We start from the raw sequence: 24,461 nt of genomic DNA on the forward strand, positions 1-24,461 counted from the left end.
ATTTTCAGCGCTTCCTTCATTTCTATGAATTTCGAAATAGAAATCAATTCTATAATATTTAGTGCGCTATCATATGGTAGGTGTTGGTTAGTAGCCTACTCTTAACCAAACCACGGCTTAGTGTTGTCGATGGAAGTCCTCACCTCGCTTATTGTAGGAGGAGGATCCTTTGGGATAAATTCCCCCCCCCCCCCGGCTTGAATTCGAAGACATTTACATGACTCCTTTCGAGTTGGGGCACTTGACTTCACCTCCGACCTTTCGACCATCTCTCATAACTCGACATGTCCAATCTCGTCTTCATCACTTCTGATTTAACATCATCCTCCTCGCTCCCATTTTCCAGAATTAGGTTTCGGAGAGGTACCTTTTCAAGTCATATTTGGTGAGAACCGAGAAAGTAAAAGCCACGATGAGCAATTTTAAGGGAAAGAAAAACATATGCATATGTGCGCGCATTGTGGCACAGCGTATTTCTCTAGGAGCGTGCAAGGAAGAGAAAATAGGAGAAAAGTTCCAAAGAGGAGGGGACCAGAGGAAGCATATTTAAGCCTAATAGGGATGTACGACAAAAGAGGAACCCAGGTGTCCGAGGGAATTGGCTAAGGGAGAGACGACTGTAGTCAACCTATCTCCGGGTTGAAATACGGACGTATATTTATTTCGTGAGTGCATTCAACTCCTCGGGCTCTTCGCTTCTCAGGCCAGGCCCCACCCAGTCACTCCCGTCCGTGAAATTCATGATAATAATTCTGGGGTAGATGCGCGTAGAATTGAACACTTAGGGAGGAACGTGAGTGCCTAGTTCTTTTGCTTACTTTGCTCAAGGGAAGGGAATGTTTTTATGAAACGTGGTTTTAATGAGAGGTAGCAATGGCAGAGAATAGGAAGGGCGGAGAGAAACTGATATTGTCGTCTTCTTGGAGAATTTCACCTGGTGTTTGCACATTAGCATGCCTTGCATTTAAACAGCCAGTGAAAAATACATGAAGATGCGTTAACCGGGATCCTGAAAAACCGCTCCTGGCATCTCATCTGGTGTTCAAAGGGCAGAACCATCGGCAAAACTCCTATACTCAAGGCGGCACTCGAACCCGCGACCTTTGGGTTCGAGGAAGAGCGCGGTATCCACCCGACTAATCCTGCCGTGAATGAGAATCAATCAGCGGGGGCACAATAAACAACATTAATGATGCTTGCCTTCAGCGCTCATGCGAGCTCATAGTTGCCAGAATGCATAGTTCATTGTGTTGTTTGTTTTTTTAAATCCCAGTAAAATCACTCACCTAAGTATCGTGGTAATCCCTTTGTGTGTGGAACGTTTTTCGTATATTAAGTCGTCGGGTATTAAGAGGAACGGTTATGAATGTTCGGAATGATTTTTTGACTCTCGATTTTCCTCTCGAATCCAAATTTGCCACTCGGAGTGGAGCGTTCGCGTTTGGGAAAACGGTGCGGCTTCCTAATTGTTTCGGATGTCCGTTGTAATTATCCCATCCCGGAATGTTTGCTGGCGTATTACGACTTCGTCCCGAGGAGGCTCGTTTCTCAGAATTTTACGCCGTCTTAGTACTCTTTGATTCATTCCCCTCTCGTTTCGGGCTACCTTTCGACGATCAATTAAAGGGAGTTGGGATGAATAATGGGCGTAAGAGAGTGCGTGTGTGCGTAGTTTCGTCGTGCAGCAGGAGAGATACGGACACCCGCCGCATGGGCAAATCCAGTTGAGGTATTCACGTTGAAGAGGAAATTATAAATGTTAAATATTAAAGGATCTGGGCGCCCCTTACCGTAAATTTTTGCCCTCGTTCCCTCCAGAGTGGCCACCCCACCCCGGGTCTCAACCCTTACGCCCAATTACGAATCAGACCCACGGTCCGCCAGAAGACCGTAATAATTCATTCCCCGCTCCCTTGCCGTTCTTCCGCTCCTCGTGTGTGTGTGATTTATCGCCTATTTCCCTCCTCACCGTAACTCTTCCGTGCTCTCGAGCCGCTCACGAAAGTCTCCTCCGTAACATCATTTCTTCCCGTCCTTCTCGCACTCACCCTGGTTTCATCTCCGTAATGCGCGGATTTGGCCCTCTCGTTTTCTCGTTCTCCCGTTCGCCTTTGCCTCTCTCCGTCCACCGACGCTAAAAAGAAAGGAAGGCCCTTCGCGTTTAGCGCGTCGCACGATCGTTGAATGAGCTCGCGCGATAACAGTTTTCCGTCCCCTTGATAACCTAATTAAGACCCAGTTAATCCATCTCCAGGTAAAGGGTTTTGGAGATACGAATAAGTTATCTCCCGAATAAAACTGAGTGTGGCGTTTATCCACTCGTAATTGGGCGTTATGCGCGTGGCAATGCCGCCGTCCACCAGCGAGCATTTCATATCAAATGAGAGGAAATTATCCGCCTAAGTGGCAATTAAGAGTTGAACCCACGTTATAAATATGTATTTATAAATATGTATAAATATATATAAATAAATATATACATAAATATTTATAAATATACATAGATTTAAATATGTATAAACATATATAAATGTATGTATAAATATACATAAATATGTATAAATATAAAAAATAGTTTTGGAATGAATCCTCCTCTGTATTTGCCCAGCGAACACATCTTAGTTTTCTACCGGGTATTCGGAGGATAAGTTGATAAAGACGGGCCTGAAATAAAATGAAGAGGTCAACATTCTAAATTTAAATGTTATCATAACGGGAATTTCGAACCACTCATCCCATGTTTATTGGTGCAATTCTGGTGAGTGGTTTCCGTGCCCTCTAGCTCTACTACTTTATTGGAAAGCATGGGTCATTGTCGAATTCACCCTTTTTCCCTGCTCCCTGTCATTCATTGGTCTTAATAACAGACTCGGTTTTAAAATGGTCCAAATCTATTCATGCATAACGTCTCCCACCAAAAACGTTCGTTAATATCGGTGGTTAATCGCGCTCAGAAATGGAGGCGACGTAAGTTAAAACTTTGTCTTGTCTTCTTCGCAATTCCCGTCGCAATTTCAACTGACGTCGTGATTATTTAAGTGCCCCTAAAAACTTTTGAAGGATAATGAGATTAGTTCTTCTCGTTTAGTTTTTATAGAACGACATCATCGGAGCAAAATTTTATTTGATTGTTCGGGCATTATCCAATTAAGAATAAATCTAGCAAAAAAGGGAAAGTTTTCGTCTAGTAGGTAATCAAGCCTATTAAAACTCCTAGGTTTGATGATCTATGATTTATTTTGTGTAGCATTTTTGTGTAACTGAAGAAATCTTTGTTTTCAGTACTGATTTTAACATTCGTTCAACAACATAATGACTGAATTGCACTTCATGCACAAAATGAATGAAGTATTTCGTCCATTATTTGAACAAAAAGATAAAATTTTACCTATATATTAGTGTTAACGCCCATGCGGTGATTTAAGCCAAGCGAAGTTACAAATTGTAATTTTTAATGTATTTGAATTCATGCCCTGAGGCAGCATGTCTCCAGGTAGAGTGTGGTTAGCGGATGCATGGAGGGAAAGATCCGAGCGTCCGTAATGAGTAGATGAAACTTCATTTATCCAGATTTGTTTAACCTGGTCAGCTGTGAAAGCGCCGATAGTAAATCAAAGGCGCTGATTATTTCGCGAAAGAAAGTCTCCCCTTTGGATCGGCAAAAAACAGGAGACCTTCGTTGAAAACACATGAGCACCTGATTATATAACTTCGTGATTCATAAAAGTTAATAGAGGACCGCCGACATATATTTTTGTTTGTTTATAAAATTAATTGTTTGTACCGAAATCGTTATTTTTAGTTTAAATTCAAGTTTTTTCTTTTCCGTTTCCCTATTATTTTCTTTCTCCTGTGTGCTGAAATATATTGTCTTTTTCTTCGATAGGTGTTTGGGCATTTAAGGCTTTGTTTTTCTTTTTTTATCGTCTCAACCTAGATGGAGCTCAACATTATTTTGTAAAAGACGAATAAAATAGATTCTTTCACAATTACTCGATAATTTGAGAGAAGATTATAAGTGAATTATTTTGGGAACAGTTAAACAAAGCATTATTTTTTTCTTACAGGTGGGTCCGTGAATTTTTAGACGAGCAGAACAATGGCCTGGACGTTCTTATCGACTACTTAAGCTGGAGGCTTATCATGATGAGGTGAGTTTTTGTTTCCCGACAAGGGATACTGATAGTCGTTTGGTTTTGAATTAATTCCTCTTATTGATAAGATTTTATAAATATGTTTACACGCTCCTCTTAACATACTGAAAACATATGACTGATATTGGATGAAGAAAAAATTCAAAAATCAATTTTCCCCAACCCCTTCTTGTAGCAGTAGTTTTTTCCTATCTTAGGAATTGTTTTTTTTTGTTTTTTTTACAGTATTATGGGTTTTCTTTTCTGAAAAAAACCAGCCTGAATGATAACTTAAAGTAAATCACCAAAACAAGATGACCTTGCATTATGGCAAAACTTTGTTTATGAGTTACGAAAAATATTGAATCTTTGTGTTAGTCCGGTTGAAATTGAATTTTGCGAGGTTGCAACACCCTCCCCCCCTGCCCGTGGGAATCATTAGTGCCCCAAACTACTTAATAGTGACATCACACTACCCGAATAAAGTAAGAGAAAGGGACTGTAGCACGGATATATTCGTATACCGTCGATTCTGTGTCAAATCAGGCAAGAAATGGCGTTATACGATTTTTTTAATAGTCTACACAATTTTAGGTTTTAAAAAGAAACAAAAAATATCAACTCGGAGTCGACCATCTCCAACTGTTTTTGAGATATTTCGGTTCAGTCTTGGAGCGACTCGTCAAACAGGTGCCATTTAAAATTCATCGCATCGTGAAGTAGTCGGCGCAGACAATTTTAGGTTCTCTACAAGTATAGACTTGTGTATAGTTCATGTAATGTTGTTTATTTAATATATTTCAACATCGTTTTTATGAAAAGCACATTATATATAGTTATAAATTTGTATTCATATATTTCACTTTGGTTCCACCCTTTCACAAGAATGAAAAACTTGTATCAGGCATCTCCATCTACGATAAATTCCATAATCCCTCGTCATAAAAAATTGTTTCTAAATTGAAAGCAGCCGAGCGATGGTGGCGTACGAGGTCAATGGATCGCAAGTTTGACGCACCCTCATGGTTTCAAAGGGTGAATTGTAATGATTCAATTAATCACGTATTCATTGTACAAAATTATTATCACGAACTCACCACATTTGCCTAAAATTACGAACGTGGTGTTGCGTCCAAACTACCACACGCTGCCGCGTGCAACCGTGGCAGTTTGCAGATTATCATGGCGTAGTTGTAGGCCTCTCTTGTGTTGGGCAGAAACCACAGAATGCGCAAAGACCTCTGTAATGGACAAATATTTGATTTGATGGTGGCGAACAAAGATGTGTAACATTTGTTTGCTCCCGCGTCTCGGCCCTTGTCCCGACTTTCCCGTCTGCCTCCCTCCATTAGGCACGAGCAGAGGATCATCGAGAGCCGGCTCGAGTCCTCCGAGGAGCGCATCTCGTCCTCACTGCCCCGAAGCTGCGTGGGCGGCGGGAACCACAACAGCCAGCAGCACCAGGGCAATGGGACGGGGCCCTCGAGGCCTTCCCTGCTTCTCCACCAGCAGCTCCTCCCGCCCACCGGCACCGACAGCCCCGGGGCCAAGCGGAGGTCCCGGCACGTCGCCAAACTCAACATGGGTGAGGCCAAGGACGACATACACGTCTGCATTATGTGCCTGCGAGCCATCATGAACAACAAGGTCAGTTCCCAGCCCGCTTTCGCGATATACCTTGCTTCGAATTGGAAAATGTTTTCCCTCATCCCTCCGGTTCCTTGAGATACTACGGGGCTCATTATCACAGCGATCAACCCAATCATTGTTTTTCATGGATGAGGGTAGATCTCCTTTCGTAATAAGTAGATATTGCGTGTGAAGTTAATAAAATCAGCGCATAAGGACCAGTTGTTCCTTACCAGATTTTTTGCATGAATTTCTTAGCCAGAAAATCGTATTTTTATGGATATTTATATGGGGGTTTCCGAATACGTCTCTCAGGATTTTAACTTGATAACCACCGATCAGTGTCCACTATGCTAACACTCCACCCATAGATACACTAGTAATTCACCAGAACGTTGGTTTGATTAAATAGGGGAGAGTAGAGCTCTTAGGTACTCCTATGTACCTTACATTTCATATGTAATTCACGTCTCAGAGTTTAGGGCGCAGATTCCTGTGCCACGTGCGTTTTTCCAAGGGAGATTATTTTCTGTAAAACTACAGCTTGGGTGAATTTGGCGGTTTCCAGCGCTTTTCTCTTATTTATCGTAATGGCTTGTTGACTTATTTAATGCCCACTGTATAAGTATTTGCTCGTAGAAACAAATGCGAGACCCATGACGTCACCCGAGCACCCAATGGCAAAGCTGCTTGGCTGCTTCAGACCAATAAGCTGCATGAATGGAAGCGTCTCTCAGATGACGATAGAGGAGCGCCATTTATATTCAAACATCTCTATTCATCAGCAGGCTATCATTCAATTCCCATGATTTTGTTGCCTGTGTAAGATTTTAGCTTTAGCTGAAAAATTCTTATACATGGATGAAGCCGAAAAATTACCTTTTCGTTTTCACCTGTTGTATTCACAAATAAAAATGCGTTCTTTCTTCGAAGTGGCTGAATAAGTTTACTTCGCGAACTCTATAAAATTCAAGGTTTAAAATTTATTAATTAAAAGAGTCAAAGTTGTAGCAATAAGTTACGAAACACCACACGTTAATCGTTACAATTTTTATAAAAAACTCTGGGTCATTTTCTTCAATTTACTCTTTGTCTTGCTGATTTTTACAAATGCGTTTTTGATTTTCGTTTGCAAATGCTTTATGCGTGATGCTGCTCCAAATGACTTTTTTTTGTCTGTTAATGAGAATGAGTAAAAGAAAATTATATCGATACCGTAAAAATTACACCTATGCTCCTTTGAAATCCGTGGGTTTGTTTTGAAACTAGGTTACCCTTAGATTCGTAGAGTTTAAAGAAAAAGGGCTGAAGTTTTCTTTTAGTAAGCATGAACAAAAATTTCTAATGTACCCGGAGTTTAACCGTAACCATATCTTGACTGCTAGTTCCATCCTTCCTCTTTGTAGAGTCGTGAGTCGTTTTCGGTTTCTCGTTATGAATTGGTCGTTATTTAGGGTACAACAGGGCTTCATTCGTGACCTGGAAATTTAAGTGTCGCTAACCCAAAGTCGTTGATCGCACGCGGAAGTAACGCCCGCATGCATCCACTCATTGTATGAGGCCATTCATATATCTATCTATATGGTGTTTATTTGACGCCATGGCCAGCCATCGTTCACCCCTTCCCAAGAATCAACTCTGACATTCGGGAAGCGTTGAGAAAGGAATTATATTCCCCCCGACCGTTCTTGGAAGACAGAAAGCTAGCGGAAGGTGGCCGGAATAATTTGTCGATTTGTGACACATTTCATCTCGGTATTAATGTTACTGATAAATTCTAATAAACCTCGCCCCTCGTTACCCTAAATCCTCCGTGGATGTCATGCGGGCCGCCGTTAGTGATAATGCTAAAAGTCCTGCCTTAAAAGTGCACGCGATGGGCCCCCATTTTTCTCCACCCCTTCGTGGCTATTCGAATGGAAAATATTTGACAAGCGACTCCGCGATCCAGGGCAAGCGGATGTATGCGCAATGCATCGCGGGTCCCCTTGACGGTCGCGTTTTACAATGAGTCGTTCGATCTCTTTCTTTCTTATCCTGCAGCGTCAAAATATGTGCCTTAGACTACTCATACTATTTTGACAAATTGATTTTTGTGGCACGTTATTTAATATTATTCGAGATATTCTTTATAAATTACGACTACAGTATTTCTACATCAGTTAACTATTATTATGGGGTGAAACTTCATAGCATAACTTCATCACACTCCGTGTACAAGATAGGAAAATCGTGCACAGGATACGTTATCTGGAAAGTTGATGTCTAGTCACAGTTCCATTGCAATATGGATAGGTCACACAATAGATATCGCTCGTGCCAATGTAAACTGTGCGTTGTACAGAGTTCATTTGCAAATTTTATGGAACATAGTAAACACCTACTAACAGGATACGTAGAATCTCTTCCTTGGCATCGCGCGCTCAGCAGTTGACAGATTCATCCAAATTAAAAGTATAAAGCATAACACAGAATGGTACAATTTATAAAACATAACACGGATGGTAAAACGTGGACGAAGAAAATCGTTAAGACGTCAAAGGACATGTTAGGCAAAGATGAACAGTATAAGGAACGATACCCCTGGCGACAAAAGGATGATATCATAAGATTCCAAGATATTATTTAGGGCGAATGATTTGAAGGAATTTCGGAAAGCATTAAAATAACCCAAAAGTAAATTATTTGCTGAAAATTTACCCCATCCCGAAAGCAGTTAGGTCGTATGTCTGAGAGGTTAAGAGAAACAAGTGTACTTATTCACAATGAAAAACAACAAAGGCGAAAGAGTAACAGTAGTTTGCAGTTTGGAAAAGGCCGAATAATTAAATTCCTTATTTCAAAACGTCTTCACCAATGTCTCACCAGACGTATCCTATTGCTTACCAAATTGTTTCCACCAACCGATGCCCAAAATCGAAATTTCATATACTGGAATAGAACATTTGTTGAAAAATATAAACCCTAGCAAATCCTCCGGGCTTGATCAAATACCAGCTCGTATGAACTACCGTCGGAAATTGCACTGTATCTAGTAATCATATTTAAGATGTCCCTAGTAGATCACAAGGTTCCCAGTAACTGGAAAACGGCTAATGTAACTCCTATATTTAAAAACGGAGAGAAGAAGGAACTAAGCAATTATAGACCTATTTCCCTCGCATCCATTTCGAGCAAGGTTATGGAACATGTAGTTGCTAGTTCGATCGTGAAGCACCTCGGTAATCAAGAGTTATTGATGAAAAATGAACACGGTGTCCGAAAGAGTAAATCTTGCGAGACAACTTGCGCCTTTTGTTTATGATACCTTTGGTTCGGGAGAGAGAAAAATTCCAGTGGCTTCGGTTTTTCTAGATTTTGAACAAGCTTTTGACAAAGTGCCTCATAGGGTATTACTCACCATGCTAGAAGGTTATAACATAGATAAAAAGTCTTTTTGAATGGTCGGATACAAAGAGTAGTCATAGATGGAGTTCGCTCTAATAAAGTAGAAGTCACTTAAGGTGTTCCCGAGGGAGGTTTTATCAGACCTTCGCTCTCTCTCCTTCTTAACGTTAATGTCATTATCTGCGTGGTATATAGATACGTGTATTTGCCGACGATACAGTGATTTACAGAGGTATGCGCAGCCCTGAGGATAAGTAGTTTTAGCAGATGACCTTAATGCTTTTTAAGGTGATGGGACACTTGGCAATTAGAATTTAACTTAAAAAAGTGCGTAGTGATGAATTTTTTGATTAAAATAAGTTCCTTTCCGAATGCATCCTGCGTCAGGAGCACCGAAATAGGTGGACTCGATTAAATACTCGTACATAAGCGGTACCCACACTCACGATCTCTCCTGGGTGAAACATATGCGGGGAATATGTGGGCAGGCTAACAAAATTGGATTTATTAGAAGAGTATTAGGAAAATGTGACGAAAAGGTAAAAGAGCAATTTATCTTTCGCTAGTTAGGCCTCATTTAGAATATGCTGCTGGTATATGGGTACCTCATGAAGTTTTGATTGGTTGCCAAATTAGATCGCGTGCAGCAGCGGGTTGTTTTATCCCAACTCAATCAAACAGTGCAGAATTGATGAAGTGAAAACGAAACAACGTGCTCTATTTCATTTGGCTAAAAAATTTACGTTTGTTAACCAAAGGATCCAATTTAAAAGATGCCTTGTCTTCCTCCATTGTGTGTTCAAGAGAGTTTGCCTCCCGTTAGTGCATGCGTGGATTACCCTAACGACTGTTATCTTCCGCGTACCACGTAATCCTCCGATTGTCTGCCCTGCATTATTTCCTTATTCAGTTTTTCATACTTCTTACCTACCTTCATGCTGTCTTAAAAGCCTATTCTCTTCCTTATTCCACCCTGCTTACATAGGATTCTCCACGCTCACGGTCTTAGACATCCCTCCTCCTCTCGATATTTCGGTCACCCACATTTTCCGCGTTATTTGGCCATCCCGTTGTAACTTCCGACAGTTATAATAAATAGTAAAAGGGGATCGGGTTGATTCGGTGGATAGATTCGATTGCCATTGTTGGCAGGATATTGCGCTATCCTTATTTAGGATCTTGCACTATCCTTATTTAAGGTTTTATTTGGAGAGTACTTCAAATGATTTACGCTGTACATCGTATGCGATGGTTAGGAATACAATTGTTGGACTACCCGTGGTAACTAAGGAGAGGATGGTGTGCATTTCGGATTAATGTATTTCCAGTGATTGTCATTTCCGGAAGAATGTTTATTAAATCCAATAAGATGATCATGCATCAACCATGCTTAGGAACAAATAGAAAACGACAAATAAAAAAATTATGACTTGTTTTTTTTGGTACTGAAAGAAATGAATAATAATATATTCGTAATGCGATGATAATGGTTTCTCGTTGCAGGAGATCAAAATAATCGCGCGGGACGGGCCGTTTTTGTCCCCCCCCCCAATCATATTGGGTGGGGCGTAACATTTCCGATCCTTGGTCAACTTTCGCCAACAGTTGACCAATTCCCACCCATCCAAGGTTTTCTCTATGGTCGTACTCTGCTGTTAAGCCCCAAGTTGGCGCACGATTCTTCTGAAAAACTGTAGTAAAAGTCATGTGAAATTTTCACATTTGGAAATTGGACGCATCCTCAGATGTGATAGTTTGCTTAAAACCGTGGGTGAAAGGAGTAAACAGAGGGGGAATTAGGGAGAAAGACCTTGGAGTTGAGAAGAGGTTGGTAATGAACGCTGTCAGAATGTTGAACTATGAAGAGATTGACCGGGAACAGGATAGCTAGGAGATGCGCCACAAACCAACTAATTGATGATCCGTGAAAGTAAATAAATACAATACAGCTTTCCATTTAAATCATTTCTTTCGATGATTCTGCTAGTTCAAAATTTATAACAGCCCATTATTACCATCCTTGATACTTGATTGTATTTGAAGTTCGCTCTTCGGAGTTCATTTATAATAAGATAGACTTCAGTTCCATTCCCCTAGCCTAAATGTGAATTTTCAAGTCTTCTGAAGACAGCCTTAAATGTAAGTGAAACCTTTCAAATTTGATTAAATTGTAACGTAGGTTAATAGCGAGGGCTGCACCCATTATTATTATCAACAGTCTCCGTATGTGCAAATTGTAAGGACTTGTAAACACTGATTTGTAGCTTTGAGAAACTGGCCCTCAGAACGCGCATGTAACATTTCCAATGGTTTAAATGGTCTCACCTCTCAGTCGCCTTCCTTCTAATGCCTGCTGCCTACTTGAACTTGTGGATGAGCCCCACGGGTCCATGGGACGAAGCGCGAGGAGGGGTGGTGGTGGTATTTTTGTCGCAATCACCGTGTTGAACTTTTCCCTACATTGATTGATATTTCCCACTCGTGTCTTTATGCGGATTATCCACAGATAAATTGTGAATAAAACTTAAGACTACGTATCTCACAGTTAACCCGTTCTTCAGTGAGCATTCCTATCTTCGTTTTGAAAACCATTCCAGACCCAGCGCGTCGAAAGATTCTACACAAAAAAACTATCAAAAATGGCCACTAGAACGATTTGGCGAACCAATCATTGAAAGCCATATCAAAATAACACCTGAAACAAATACGAAAGATCTGTAGGTATATTACTCTGGAGAGAATACCTCGATAGCATTTGGCATGACCTTGCCAAAATGTTGATACAATCCTTCAGTTTAAGGGCCATGAGTTTCGGAGATCCTCCTCTCCATTGTGGGAGCGCGCGAACCATCCCTCAGGTGCAGTACTAAAGAGACACATTGCAAATATATTGCAATTGCAATTTGATATTACCGTATTATTTCAATATTAAAATTTAACTGTATTGCAAACGTGTCTAATTGCGGAATGGAGATTTTAGCTATTACCGAAAAACTAGTTTCGACCATTTTAAACCATAGATTTAAATTCTTTCATGTTACAAAATCCGTGGCTACTAGAGCTGCCGTCTGTTGACATTACAGTCGATTTTTGCAAAACCAATTTATAATCGATATCCGTATTTTCTGTGTTGTGGATCTGCACCGTTAAGAGTAAACATTTTATGACGCGAATCTTCTATTATCACACTTTCAGGCTCAATTTCCAATACTCCTCAAGCGCTTTGATTTTTTGGGAAGTGATAATTATTAATGCTAACTCTGTGAATATCGGTAGAGAATGTCAAACTTGTGTTATATATATATTGCTACTTTAACTAAATAATGTCTGTATTCACGTTTGTAAAATTTTCATGCCGTCCAGTTGTACATTTATTACTGCTTTTTGAATTACGTCATCTTTGGTTTCAACTAGCGTGGCCCACCTAATATATTGTTTTATACTTATGCTCTATATTCGCTCGCAAAAAGGGAATAAACATATCTCTACTTTAAAATGAGCATATCCTGAATTTCTGTCCGTTCTGCGTTTATGTTGCCCTTTCAACGAAAAGAATATTATTCTTAAATCGTAAGATTTTTAACTTCAGTTAATCGAACGTAGCCCTGTAGCAGAAGTAGTAGTTTTTAGGGGAGGCGACCGACAAATGAGGTCATTTGCGCCATAGGGGATGGACAGGAAAGGATGAAGGGTGGAGAGAAACCCGGTGTCGGCATTAGCCTACTCTTTACGAAAGGCGCCAAGGGGTCCGCAGTTAAACGTCCCATCCGACGGACGGCGTACTCACTCGAAGTGCCCGCCACAAAGCACCTCAAGTAGGGATCGAGATACCTCTGAAAAATATTCAACACCAACGGGATTTGAACCCGCGCCCTCTAGAGGGGAAGCCAGTACGTTAGCCCCCGCACCATCTCGTTCCCCGCCCTGTAGCAATATTCATAATACCTCCTGTTGGTGGAGCATTCAGTTATTGAACGGGAAGTCCTCAGTTCAAATCCAGTTGATGTCTCGGTACTAACTAAGCTCAAGGACTTGGTGAGAGCTCGTCTTGAGAAACCTTAAGTAAAGGAACCGTCCCCCTTAACTCTGAATGTACGAATTTCAAAACACGTTAGGCTTATAACGAAGTAAGCTACACCCCCTATAGCAAGTCAACCGTTGAGTAGATGATGGTGTTTCTTAAATTTCCATTAATACATTTTTTCATTTCGAGATTCCTCATAGGTAGCCTATTCAATCAAAAATATATAAAGCAAGATTTGATAATACTATATATTCCCACCCTCGTACCTTTTTAAAGTGTTACTATACCCCTTGGTTTGTAAACTCCTTGCAGGTAAAGGTCGCAGAAAATTGTCAAGTCTACGGTTACACTCACACAGCAGTAGAAGTAGCAATTCATATTAGGGGTGGTGACCGACAGTTGGTAGGTAATATGGGTGGGGTAGGTTATTTTAGGGAAAGGGTGGAGAGAAATCCGAGGTCGGCATTAGCCTATTCGTAGCGAAAGGCTCCAAGGGGTCCACGATTCAACGCCTCATTAAAACGACGGCGTACTCACGATGCTCTCCACACAACGACCCAAGTAGTGATTGTACTGGAAAAGTCGGCCAGCTCCAGGAGTTGGATAGGAAGCGAGTACCTTAGCCACCGCACCATATCAATCCCTTTACACCGTCGCCTAAAGAAAATAAATAATTAGTCTGTTATGTTGAAAGGATAACTTTGATAAAATAAAAATTGATTGTGTTCAACCTCAGAAGTGAGTACATTGATAAGTCAAGCTTTACGAACCTCCTTACCTCCTATTCAGTGCGAAATCGATTTTCATGATCTACGAGTTTTTCATATTCACTGGAAATTGTTGGAATTAAAATGTTCTCTGCTTTGTCGTATCCAAGCTGTTTTCACTTAGAGCGCTTTGAATCTGCGAGTGATAAAAGATAAGGGCTTTATGATTGTTATAATTTATGAACTATGCGCGTCGCGTGCCACTCACGGACTTGACTGCTGTAGTCAACCCGGTTAACCTTGGGGGAATGCACGCACGTTTGAAGATTGCCGTGTGCCGTAAAGGGCTTGGTCTTTGTTTCGTCCTTAGTTCTCTTTTGAGAGTTTGTCCCAGCGCTGAATGACCGCGGGAGCAACTAGAGCCCCACAAACACATGTTGACTCGTAATTTATCGAATGAAATCTTTCGGTAGTTTCTAGACGTTCAAACTTAACGTTGGCTCTGGTGGCAACTTGCCTTCAATCGTGTATTATCGCGATATTTTCACTCGCAAGTTTTATATTGTTTGCGGCAAAGTTATATAAGTTGACAAATGAAAATATTTGCGAAAGGTATTGAATTCATGCATGCGCTTTCGTTGCTTTTGGTGACCAAAGTAGCAATATTCTCATCAAAGATTCCTGGACCATTAAAAACTCGTCAATTTCGTAATTCAAGTTTTGAAGTTGGGTCGCTTGGGACCTACGTTTTGATTCGAGACGTCTTGCGCAGTTCTTCTTGTCAACGTTTCAATGCATTGTGTGAAAGGAGCTTAAACGTAGTGATAGAACAGAAAATCAGGGAATTTTTGTGATTGGATATCCCAAATCACCCTGTTTTAAGAGGGAACTGAGGTATTTTCGTCAATAAAGAAGAGGTGAGTAGGTTTGCGTAGATAACGCCAATGTGATAGAGATAGGATTTTCAGGGAATGTGGGAAGGGTGGAGAGAAACCCGGCGTATGCATTAACCTAGTCTCATAACGAAATTCGCCTAGGGGTCAAGCAGATTTTAACATACCAACCGACGAACAGCGTACCCCACTTCAAGGGCTCTCCACGTAGTAATTAGAGATCTGGATGCCTCTAAAAATGTATGCATCTGTCTGGATTCGAACCTTAGCCCTTGAGGGTGGAAAGTCATTACGCTAACCACGATACCAGTTATGTTCTCATGCTTCCAGTTTTGCACTCATTTTTACGTCACCGTCATACCCCGTTTTCATGTCTGTGGCTTCGGCTGAAGAAAGATCATAAGTCGACGATGAATCCAGTGACCGCCAGTGAGTGGAAAAAGCGAATAGGCTCTTGGCTCACCGCCTCTACTGCGGTGGGGATCTGCGTCCTGATTGGCTTCGCAGTCTTCGGCGTCGTAAAACAGGATGCATGAAAACGTAGCTTTAGGTTTGGTAGGGTTAAAAGACCAGTCTCTGCCACTGAAACGTCAAGCGTTACTGCCATCGTCTGATTGATAATATACCGTTGTCATCCTGTTAGAACAACGCGCTCGCGTTGCATTCTTCATCTTTTGAGATAACCGAGACGTGTACCTTTGAGGAAGCGTCGGACGTCGTTCCTTTGGTGAGGGAGGACGGGGTGGGGAAGACAGGGGGGTTAGAGGGACAAATAAGAGCTGGTGGCGCTCCAAGATACGACGACAGTGAATCATCGGGCAGCCTCGGGTCCCGAACCTCGTGTGCCTCCTCTCCGCATCCCTCGCCAAATGAACGACCCGGTTCAAATATCCTCCATCGGAGGACGGCGCTCTCCAGGGTTCCACAACCTTCGCCACACGACGCTGAAAGGCGAAACCTGAAGACGCCCCACGATGAGAAATTCTGAAACGATGAAATGTGTGGATTTTGTGGCACTCTTCGTGTTCATTGTGAGTTCGTTTTGCTGATAAGCAAAGCACCTTTGATTATAATATTTTCCAAGTCCCGCAGTAACATTATCACTGATAGTCTAACGAAAGGCAATGTGTGTTTCCAAACGGCTGAGTTGGGGCTTGTAACATCAATGAGGAAGCATTCAATATTCATGGCCAGCTACCAACATGAGAAGTGGATAGATTCAGAATGGAATGGATGGAGGATAAGACGGGATGGATACTGAAACTAGGAGGCGGAATCGTGAAAGAAAGTGTCTAGTTACGCAACTTGATGATAAAGGGAACGACTCTTCTCTTGCGTCAATGGAAAAAACAAGTGAAATAAATTTCTCCTTCTTATGTCATCTTTACGGAATTAATTTGAGACCCACGGGATGAAGATTTATCATAACAGATGAAGGAGTTGACTTTATCGAGACGTCGGAAGTAGAAATATTGGTTGAGTTGGGCACAAATTTGAATTGTCGAAACAATTTGCTTGTCATGAAAGTGTTTTAATCAAAAATGAGCCAAATAACAAGTGTATTAGGAGGAGACTCTTGTTAGCCGAAGACGCGTCCGCTAAAAGAAGGAAATTAATGATCGGAGCTTTGAGCACAGTGGTAAATATATTTTAGTGGCGATCTAAATTTGGGGCGGTGCGATTTATGGCTCAGAAACTTAGCCTTCGTGGAAAAAGGACATTTTTTTCAAGTCACCCGCAGCTAGAAGCTTTATTTACAAAACAAAGTGAGGAAGAAATTTCTTTCACCCTCTTGCTTCGTGTTTGCCAGTGACTTCATAGATGGAAGTCACTCCGAATTATATGATGGACACTAAAAATGTCTTACAAAAAGCGGCACCCATCTCATGTGCATGAATTTAGCCGACCTATTTATCCTTTCGCTCAGTGTAAAAATGGGTGAATAAATATTACATTTTAAGGGTAATGCGGCCCTTAGTCATAAATCAGTGTCTATGTGTGAGTTTCTCAGTTTCTCCGATGGTGTGGAAAAATACTTGAAATTAATTTAGATTGGGTCTGGGGAGTGACATTTTGGAAGCGTGATAAGTATTTGAAGGATTGAAAATGGTTTTGTCTAAAATATTTGCACGTGCAGGGTGTTCGTATGGGGTGTGCTTTCCCGTTTGTTGCATTTAAAAATGTAGGGAGCTTACATGCGGCTTTTGGTACTATGGGTTTGATTTGTGTTTTGCGACAGTGTTTCATTGTATCGCTTAGTCTTAATGAGTTGGGCGGAAAGGAATCATTTTCACGTAATGTATGTTAACCTTATGTACCCAAACTCATGAACGCATTGGTCAACGTCTTCGCGGATTTCCTTATTGATCGACGCTTGACTAGTTGATTTCGATAAATGAAAGTACACCTCGTTATCTCCATTCCGTGCGGATTAGATTACAAGAGAGGGACTGTCCCAGTTCGTGTTTATTTGTCCTCTGCTTGTCCCTGCGACGTAACTTCTTCAAGGTCGCTGCGAACGTATTACTGTAAACATGTGCTACAATTATATTTGTTTGCGTTAAGATTTGGGATAATCATTAGAATATCCGTCGATTAACTCACAAAATCTTCCAGTTTTATTCAATTCAGTGATTATCTTCAATAAGGTTTATAATTGTAAAATGTATCCTGTGCCCTTTTTCTTCTATTAAATAAAGAAAGCATCGACCGTGTTTGATTTTGAAATTTCACACCCGCAAAGGCAGTTTACTTTAAGTAGCTCTCAAGGTGCCCGCAAGGCGTGCGACCAAGTTTTCATCGATCATCGAGCAGATCTTTAATGAGTGAAGAATTAAAATAAACTGCCTTTGAGAAAGTATTTAAACCAAGAACGCATATAAATTAATTGACGCCGTTCATCATCATTGGCAGCTTAAATGATAATTTATTAATTAGTTAATCCTCGCTATTTAGTCGTCAGACATAAAGTATGTTACCTACTCTTTTCAGCATTAAAAAATTGAATAGGAATGACACTCCAGACTAATGTAAAAACAAAACATACACTTATATGCATAAATGAATAAATAAATTTTTTATATATATGCATATATATGTATATATATGCGTGTGTGTGTATATATATATGTGTATATATATATATATATATATATATATATATATATATATATATATATATGTACGAATACACCCACACGTACATATGTATGTATACACATGGGGTTGTGTTAAAAGAGTAACGGGCATTTTGTAATTTTGCATAGTAAACTATGAGTTCTTGCCATAAGGTCACACGATCAATAAAGAGAACTACTTACTACTTACAAGTTCAACGCCGTTCGCGTGAAGCAATACAAAAATAATAGCAAAAACCAATTCATGGATTTGCACCACCTCGATAGTGCCCCTGCTCACTGCTTGTTCGTAGATTTTTGGGCACAAATAACACTGTTATGATGTCCCAGCCTCCATATTTGCCAGACATAGCCCCGTGTGACGTATTTGTTCCCAAAAATAAAGAGAACTATGAAGGGCCATCGCTTTACAAGCATAGATGAGGGTGCAAACACATCGCTGAGAAAGCTAAAAGCTATACCAAAGATCGAGTTCCAGTAGTGTTTCGAGGGTTGTAAAATGTGCTGGCATAAGTGTTTAATATAAAATGGGGACTAAATACTGAGGGGATAACTTGATGCGGACGAATAAATGAAAATTATTTTCAAATAACTCAAATCACCGTTATTTTTTTAACACGCCTCGTATTCTGTCAGGACTTTGTTTAAACTTGATAACTACAAGTTTATTGAAATACTCTGTATCACTCGGGTATGAAAGTGGATGATATTTGCCTATTAGAGTAAAAGGAAGAGAGGTAGAGGAAAGGAGAAGACGTTTAAGGGGGGAGGAATAGAATTCCAAAATTTTATGCCTAAATAAAAGTGAAATGTAGTCATTTACCTATTGAGATTATGTTCTGTTCCATTCGAGAAAAGAATCAACTATGACTTCTACCGTCTCAGATATTTATTTGTGTTATTTTCCCGTCTTGGACAGCCCTACCCATGTAATAAGGCGTTCGATTTATGGGGTCGTTTGTAAGCTGAATGTCCTGGCCAGAAATACATTTATTAGTTTTAGCCCTGCCTGCCCTTCCTCAGCTTAGCTGACCTTCCCTCCCCAAACATATCCCATTCTAATCCTAATATAACCTCGGAGTAATCTCCTGCTCTGTCATGGTTATTTTTTGCAAAGCCAATTCAATTAAAGGCTTCAAATATTTAATTGAATTTTGTACCAATATATAATGGAAAAATCACTGCAATATCGCATCACTCACTAGAAGCACACTCAAAGCAAGGCGGTACACGTAATTCTTCCCATGCCCTCAATTATTATCATATTTGAGCGTCAGTCCTAAGCGTTTTGTACTGTTGAATGCAATATTATTTCATCTATAGTTTTGCCAATATTTTTTCTCCGAAAGTGACAAACGTGGAACACTTTTTAAGATAATTGGTCATTTACGAAAATGTTTTATTGAGTCACGAGTTAGAGATGATTTGAGCGCTCCATTTTAAGCGCCAAGAATTTGAACTTTAAATGTAAATACCGAGAACATCATCTAACTTGTTTGATTTAATTTTGAATCCATGTAAATGAATTCAGATTTATATGATTTAATATGACGTAATTTACGACTGGAAAATTCGGCTTATTTCCTTTGAATTATTTTTATTCTTTCTAATTTTTTGTCCTGTTGGTAGACATTTTGAACAGCGAGGGTTAATATAATCATACACATATATTAAATAACGCAGACCAATTTGAGAAATCAAGTACTGTTAGCTTTCGCCAGTATGAATAGCACGTGGTAATAAATTCTCTCGTTCGTGATAATAAGCTTGTGCGATAGAATTCTCCCATGAGTGTTTAATAACGATTGCCCTAAGGGGTAAAATGTAGTTCCTCATCCAGTGGAGAGTTTTTGTACAGGTCGAGTTCCCAGTACCAATTGTTTACTGCACTAAAAATGCGGATTCCCCGTCGGGAAAATGTGTGGGATTAGGATGGCGGGGAATGGCCCAAAAAAATACCAAGGAAATCGCCCTCCAAGGCAAAAAAAAGGCTTGAGAGAAACGCGCGAAAACTGTTGTTTGGAAACTTGAAAGGGAGTCCTACTACATTGGTTGAAAGTTGTTCACCGCATCGAAATGATAATATTAATGTCGTATTTTCGGTCCAGAATGTTGGGGGAGTGAAGCTTGAGAGGAACGATGGAGGTATTCACTGGTGCACTTGCGAATAAATATGAGAGACAGCTGCTGGGCGGGATGATGGCGACCAGCATAGGAAGCTGTAAAGAAGTGAAGATTAATTGGAGGCAAAGAGCGAGACAATGGAATGAAATGGAGGATGTAGGAGTGAACATAAGGGGTTTAGTGGAGCCGGCCAAAAGTTTAGAGGGGTTGGCGTGGTGTACTTCAAAATTACGTCGGGGATGGGGAATTAAGGGGAATACATTGCTGATTTTTTTACCCCCCTCGGCAAGTACATAACAAATTTGTTTAATTTTGTAAGGTACTTAATATTTTATTTCTTATTGGAGCTTGTTGAATCTATTGTATTTTTAGTTATTTATTCATATACATCAAACGGTTACCCCAGACTCTTGGTTTTAATGTTCATTAATATTAGATTGTGGTTACGAAAGTCAAAAACGATACCTAAAGGCAGATAAGCAAGTGTATCGAAGGCATTACATTCGATGGTGCTTAAATTGACCGTTTAGTAAATTTTATGCTGTTGGAAAACTTGTAAAATCACATGAAAGAAGTGATTCGCGGAGAAATCATTTTAGCTTGTCAATTTTGTTATTCGAACCGATATTCGATTGGTATTTGGTATTCCACTCGTAATTTAACATTGCATCTTTGGTATAATGCGAAATGAACGTAGCAGTCGGGGCATCTATCTTCTCTATTCCTACGGTGTTCGATGATCTTATTATCACCTAGGCACAAAGTCTTCCTGTGGCATGCTAGGTTCAGGTATAGGTATATTAATTAATTGGCATTATTCATAGCATCAGATCGAATAAACATCATTCATCAGAGCGCATACCCTTCATACTGTTTCATGGGAATTTTTGAGCTCACTTGAAGCGAGCCAGAAGGATTTCCAAATGCGTTGGGTTTATACGTTTCCGGTGTGAAATATCCTAACATCAATCTTGCGATGGAGGGGGTGATCATCTTACTCTGACCTCATTAATTTTTCAGACGTTGAACCTATTTGCGCTATCAGGGCTTTCCGGTTAGCTCTATTGCGAATTATGGCTTTTTTTGAGGTGGGCAGGATTTTAAGGGATGGAGTCTTTCGTCTATCTCTCCTCCATTTCTTCGCGAATCACTTCTTTCATGTGATATTATATGTTTTCCAAGAAGCATAAAAACTTACTAAACGGTTAATTTAAGTGCAACAATTTCAGAGTGTAAAAAGCATTCGCCTTGACTGGGATTCGAACCCTACCCTCTAAGTTGGCATGCTATGGACGACGTGTTGCACGTTAAGTACTCTCCGCGTCGTCGTCTTGTTAGGATCGGTATTGCACTCGAAAATATACCATCACTAATTTATGAATCTCCTTCCTTGGCTTGGAAACTCGGAAACCGGACAATTACGGTATTTGCTTATCGGTTCTTTCTCCTTCTTTAGAGATATTTCTCGTACTATATTATGCCCGTACTTAAATTGCTGATTGCATGTTCTAATGTCTCTCTCCCTTTCCTTCTATTTCAGTATGGATTCAATATGGTCATCCAACACCAAGAGGCAATCACCTGCATTACCCTTAGCCTAATGCATAAAAGTTTAAGGTAAGTACATGTTGTTCTACCGAAGGCTATTTTCTAATGTGGTGCTTTGGACATTATTCAATTTTCCCTCCAAAACTTCCTTTTTAGAATTAATTAAGCTCTCAGAATGTAAAATACATAAATGTGACGGGATAAAAAAAATCAATTCAAAAAATCATAAAAATCATCGTTGGATTGTATGCAACAGGTATTTAAACGTTCAGCATGTCCTAAAATTTCTAGTTTAATTTCCGTGAAAGCAATGAACATGCACCTCAATTATAATTATTTATTTACGGATATCTGTGATTCATTCGGTTACTAAGGTAACGGATTTCAGTTATTTTGTGGGCTTTCCGCATTGGCGCTTTATTTTCCATAGCCTTGTCTTTATTAAGACGACATTAAATGCAAAATATCTGTATGCATGGTTTGCTAAGGGATACAATTCGTACTTTTGGAAATGCAAATGAAGACAGACGTAAGTTTCAATATTTTTTTAAACTGATTGCTAAAATAAGTAGAATGCATGCAACTGAATTTATTTCAAACAAAGATTCGACTCAGGTTCTACATCTCTGCCGAAATAATAGATATGAATGATTTATTCGCGAAGAATAGTCGTTTTCTGTTAATTTTTAATGGTAAATTATATAAGTATTTGGAGTAAACTTTACTTTCTGACTTATTTACACGAGTGTCATGTACTCAGCTTGTTTTCCATGTTATCGAGTCTATTAATGTGCTTGATTCAATTGGTTCCTCATTCGTCAGTGTCCAAAAATCGTCTTGCCTAGACATATCCTTTGCAAAAATAAATAGAAGTTTCATCCCTCGGGTAGTTAGTTTATAGTCTTGTGTAAATTACAAAATACATTAATGCCCAGTTGTAAAATTCACGCCAGGGCACATATTTAGCTCTAGTGAGAAGCACCTAAAACTGTCGTAATGTTTTCATCGTCGCATGCTGCCGTTGAAGAATACTGTCTGGCAGGAAAGAGATGTCTTTGTGCCTGTCTCGGAATCAGTTTGGGAGATAAAGGAATTTAGGAATTTTCGCATCCGTTTGTTGTCCACTCTGTCGTCTTCCTTATCGGGGGGATTCGGGCTGATTTCGAAGCATGGGCAGCGCTTGACCTCTCTCCAGCCAACAAGCTTAACCTCTCCAATGTCATCGTCTTCGCCGTACCCTTCCTCACCCCTTTCCTCTCTAGTTCTCCTCCGCCTGCCAACTTTGAGAGAATTTCCCAGAATCCCTCTCCTGAGTGCCCATGTTTGTCACCAATTGAGCCACCAAAGTGACTGCACTGCTTGACTCACAACCATTCACCCTTCTGGCGTCGGGAGTCGGGGAGCTCCCGGGAGAATGCTTGACGGAGTTCCCCCGTCCTAATTGGTCCTCGTTAAACTTCTTTCTCCGCTCTCGGAGAGCGGTGCGCCATGCAGACCCTTGACTCAGTCGACGTTCAAAGCCCAAGTCCTAAGGAATTCAGGTGTGTGTCGTGGGAGCGTCGATGCTAGAGTGGTTTCCTATTTAATTCAATGTTTTGTGCGTGAGAATCAAACTAATCGAATCGCATTTTTAAAAAGTGGCGGATAAGTGTTGCGGAAAGTGCCGCGGAACAGCCAGATGTGGTGAAACGGGCGTGCGATTCGTTTCCCTTATGGTCGCAGGGGACACTGTCTAATGACCTCGAGGTGTCCTCCGCCCTGAGAAATCGGAAATTGTCCGTGGGAGCAGGGGGTATGTCGGGGAGAATCGGTAATCCTCTTGGAATGTCCACTGTCTCCACAAAAGTTTTTTTTCATTGAGAACCGGAAGGCTGTGAAATGTGTGGCATAAATATTATCGTGTGCTTTTGAAACAAACCATTTAGCTCATGACCCAAGTCTTCTGAGTCGGCAATGGCTAAAAAAATTTCTAGCGGTTCTTCCCGCGCGGTGGTGACCGTTGAAAGAAATGAGGGTTGCGGTATGGACAGGATACCATATAATTGATCACACTTTCGACCTAGCCGCTTGCGTATCTATGGATTGGGGGCATTTCTGTGTATCGGCTGACATGTGGAATTCATGCAGTTATAGAACAACGAAGCAAATCATTACATTGTTTAATAATGTAATTTCGGATGTGCTAATTTAGATATTTACCACCATATTAAATAATATTTAGGTGCTTATGTTACATGGCAGGTATAATATGCAGTTAGGATACCCTGTTGCATTGGAAAATTATGTTTTCATTGCGATGATGTAATATTTGCTAGAGGAGAGGGAATATGGCAGGAATTACTTCAAAAAAGTAGGCAGGCTTTGGGTGTCATTGGTTGCTAATGCAATTAGATGGATAAGTCTTTTCTTAACGGAATTAGCAATGCCTATCAACGTCTTGGAACTTGCTGTAAATAACAATGCATATTAAGGTGCATAAATCATACAAATCTTGTATTTTAACTGAGAGTGATTTGCAAAATAATATTGAGGAAGTTGAGAAAGAAGAGTTATAAGCCAGGCAAATTAAAAACTGCTATTATATTTTTTTAAATAAGAAATTTTTAAGTAATTGAAAAATTAGGTTTTTAGGTATATTTTCCCAATTTCTTCCTTTTTTGAGGCTTTGAAAATAATTGAGGATAGTAGAAGTAGATCCACTATTTTGATTAAACATGTGGTAGCATTTTGGGGAAAGCATGCAGGTTGTGGACCAGAAGGCCTCAGATTCAGAAACTTCATTTTAAAAGTTTATTGTTGTTAATTGTAAGCGCCATTATTGTTTTCTCAATATTGAAGGCAGCTGCGTACATTTTCATCATTACTCTGTGTTATTATAT

General features: G+C 40.2%; 1 protein-coding gene across 1 annotated transcript in view; it reads left to right on the forward strand.

Annotated features, from left to right (window-relative positions):
• The window catches only part of Frl (formin-like protein), a 489,166-nt gene that overhangs the window by 450,889 nt on the left and 13,816 nt on the right, over positions 1 to 24,461 (forward strand). The window contains exons 5-7 of the mRNA XM_071590308.1: positions 4,068 to 4,151; positions 5,486 to 5,780; positions 21,575 to 21,651. Of these exons, the coding sequence (XP_071446409.1) occupies positions 4,068 to 4,151; positions 5,486 to 5,780; positions 21,575 to 21,651 (456 nt within the window). The remainder of the gene's footprint in view (positions 1 to 4,067; positions 4,152 to 5,485; positions 5,781 to 21,574; positions 21,652 to 24,461) is intronic.

Source organism: Hetaerina americana, unplaced genomic scaffold (genome assembly GCF_022747635.1).
Source record: "Hetaerina americana unplaced genomic scaffold, ioHetAmer1.1.p SCAF_4, whole genome shotgun sequence".
NCBI lineage: Eukaryota > Metazoa > Arthropoda > Insecta > Odonata > Calopterygidae > Hetaerina > Hetaerina americana.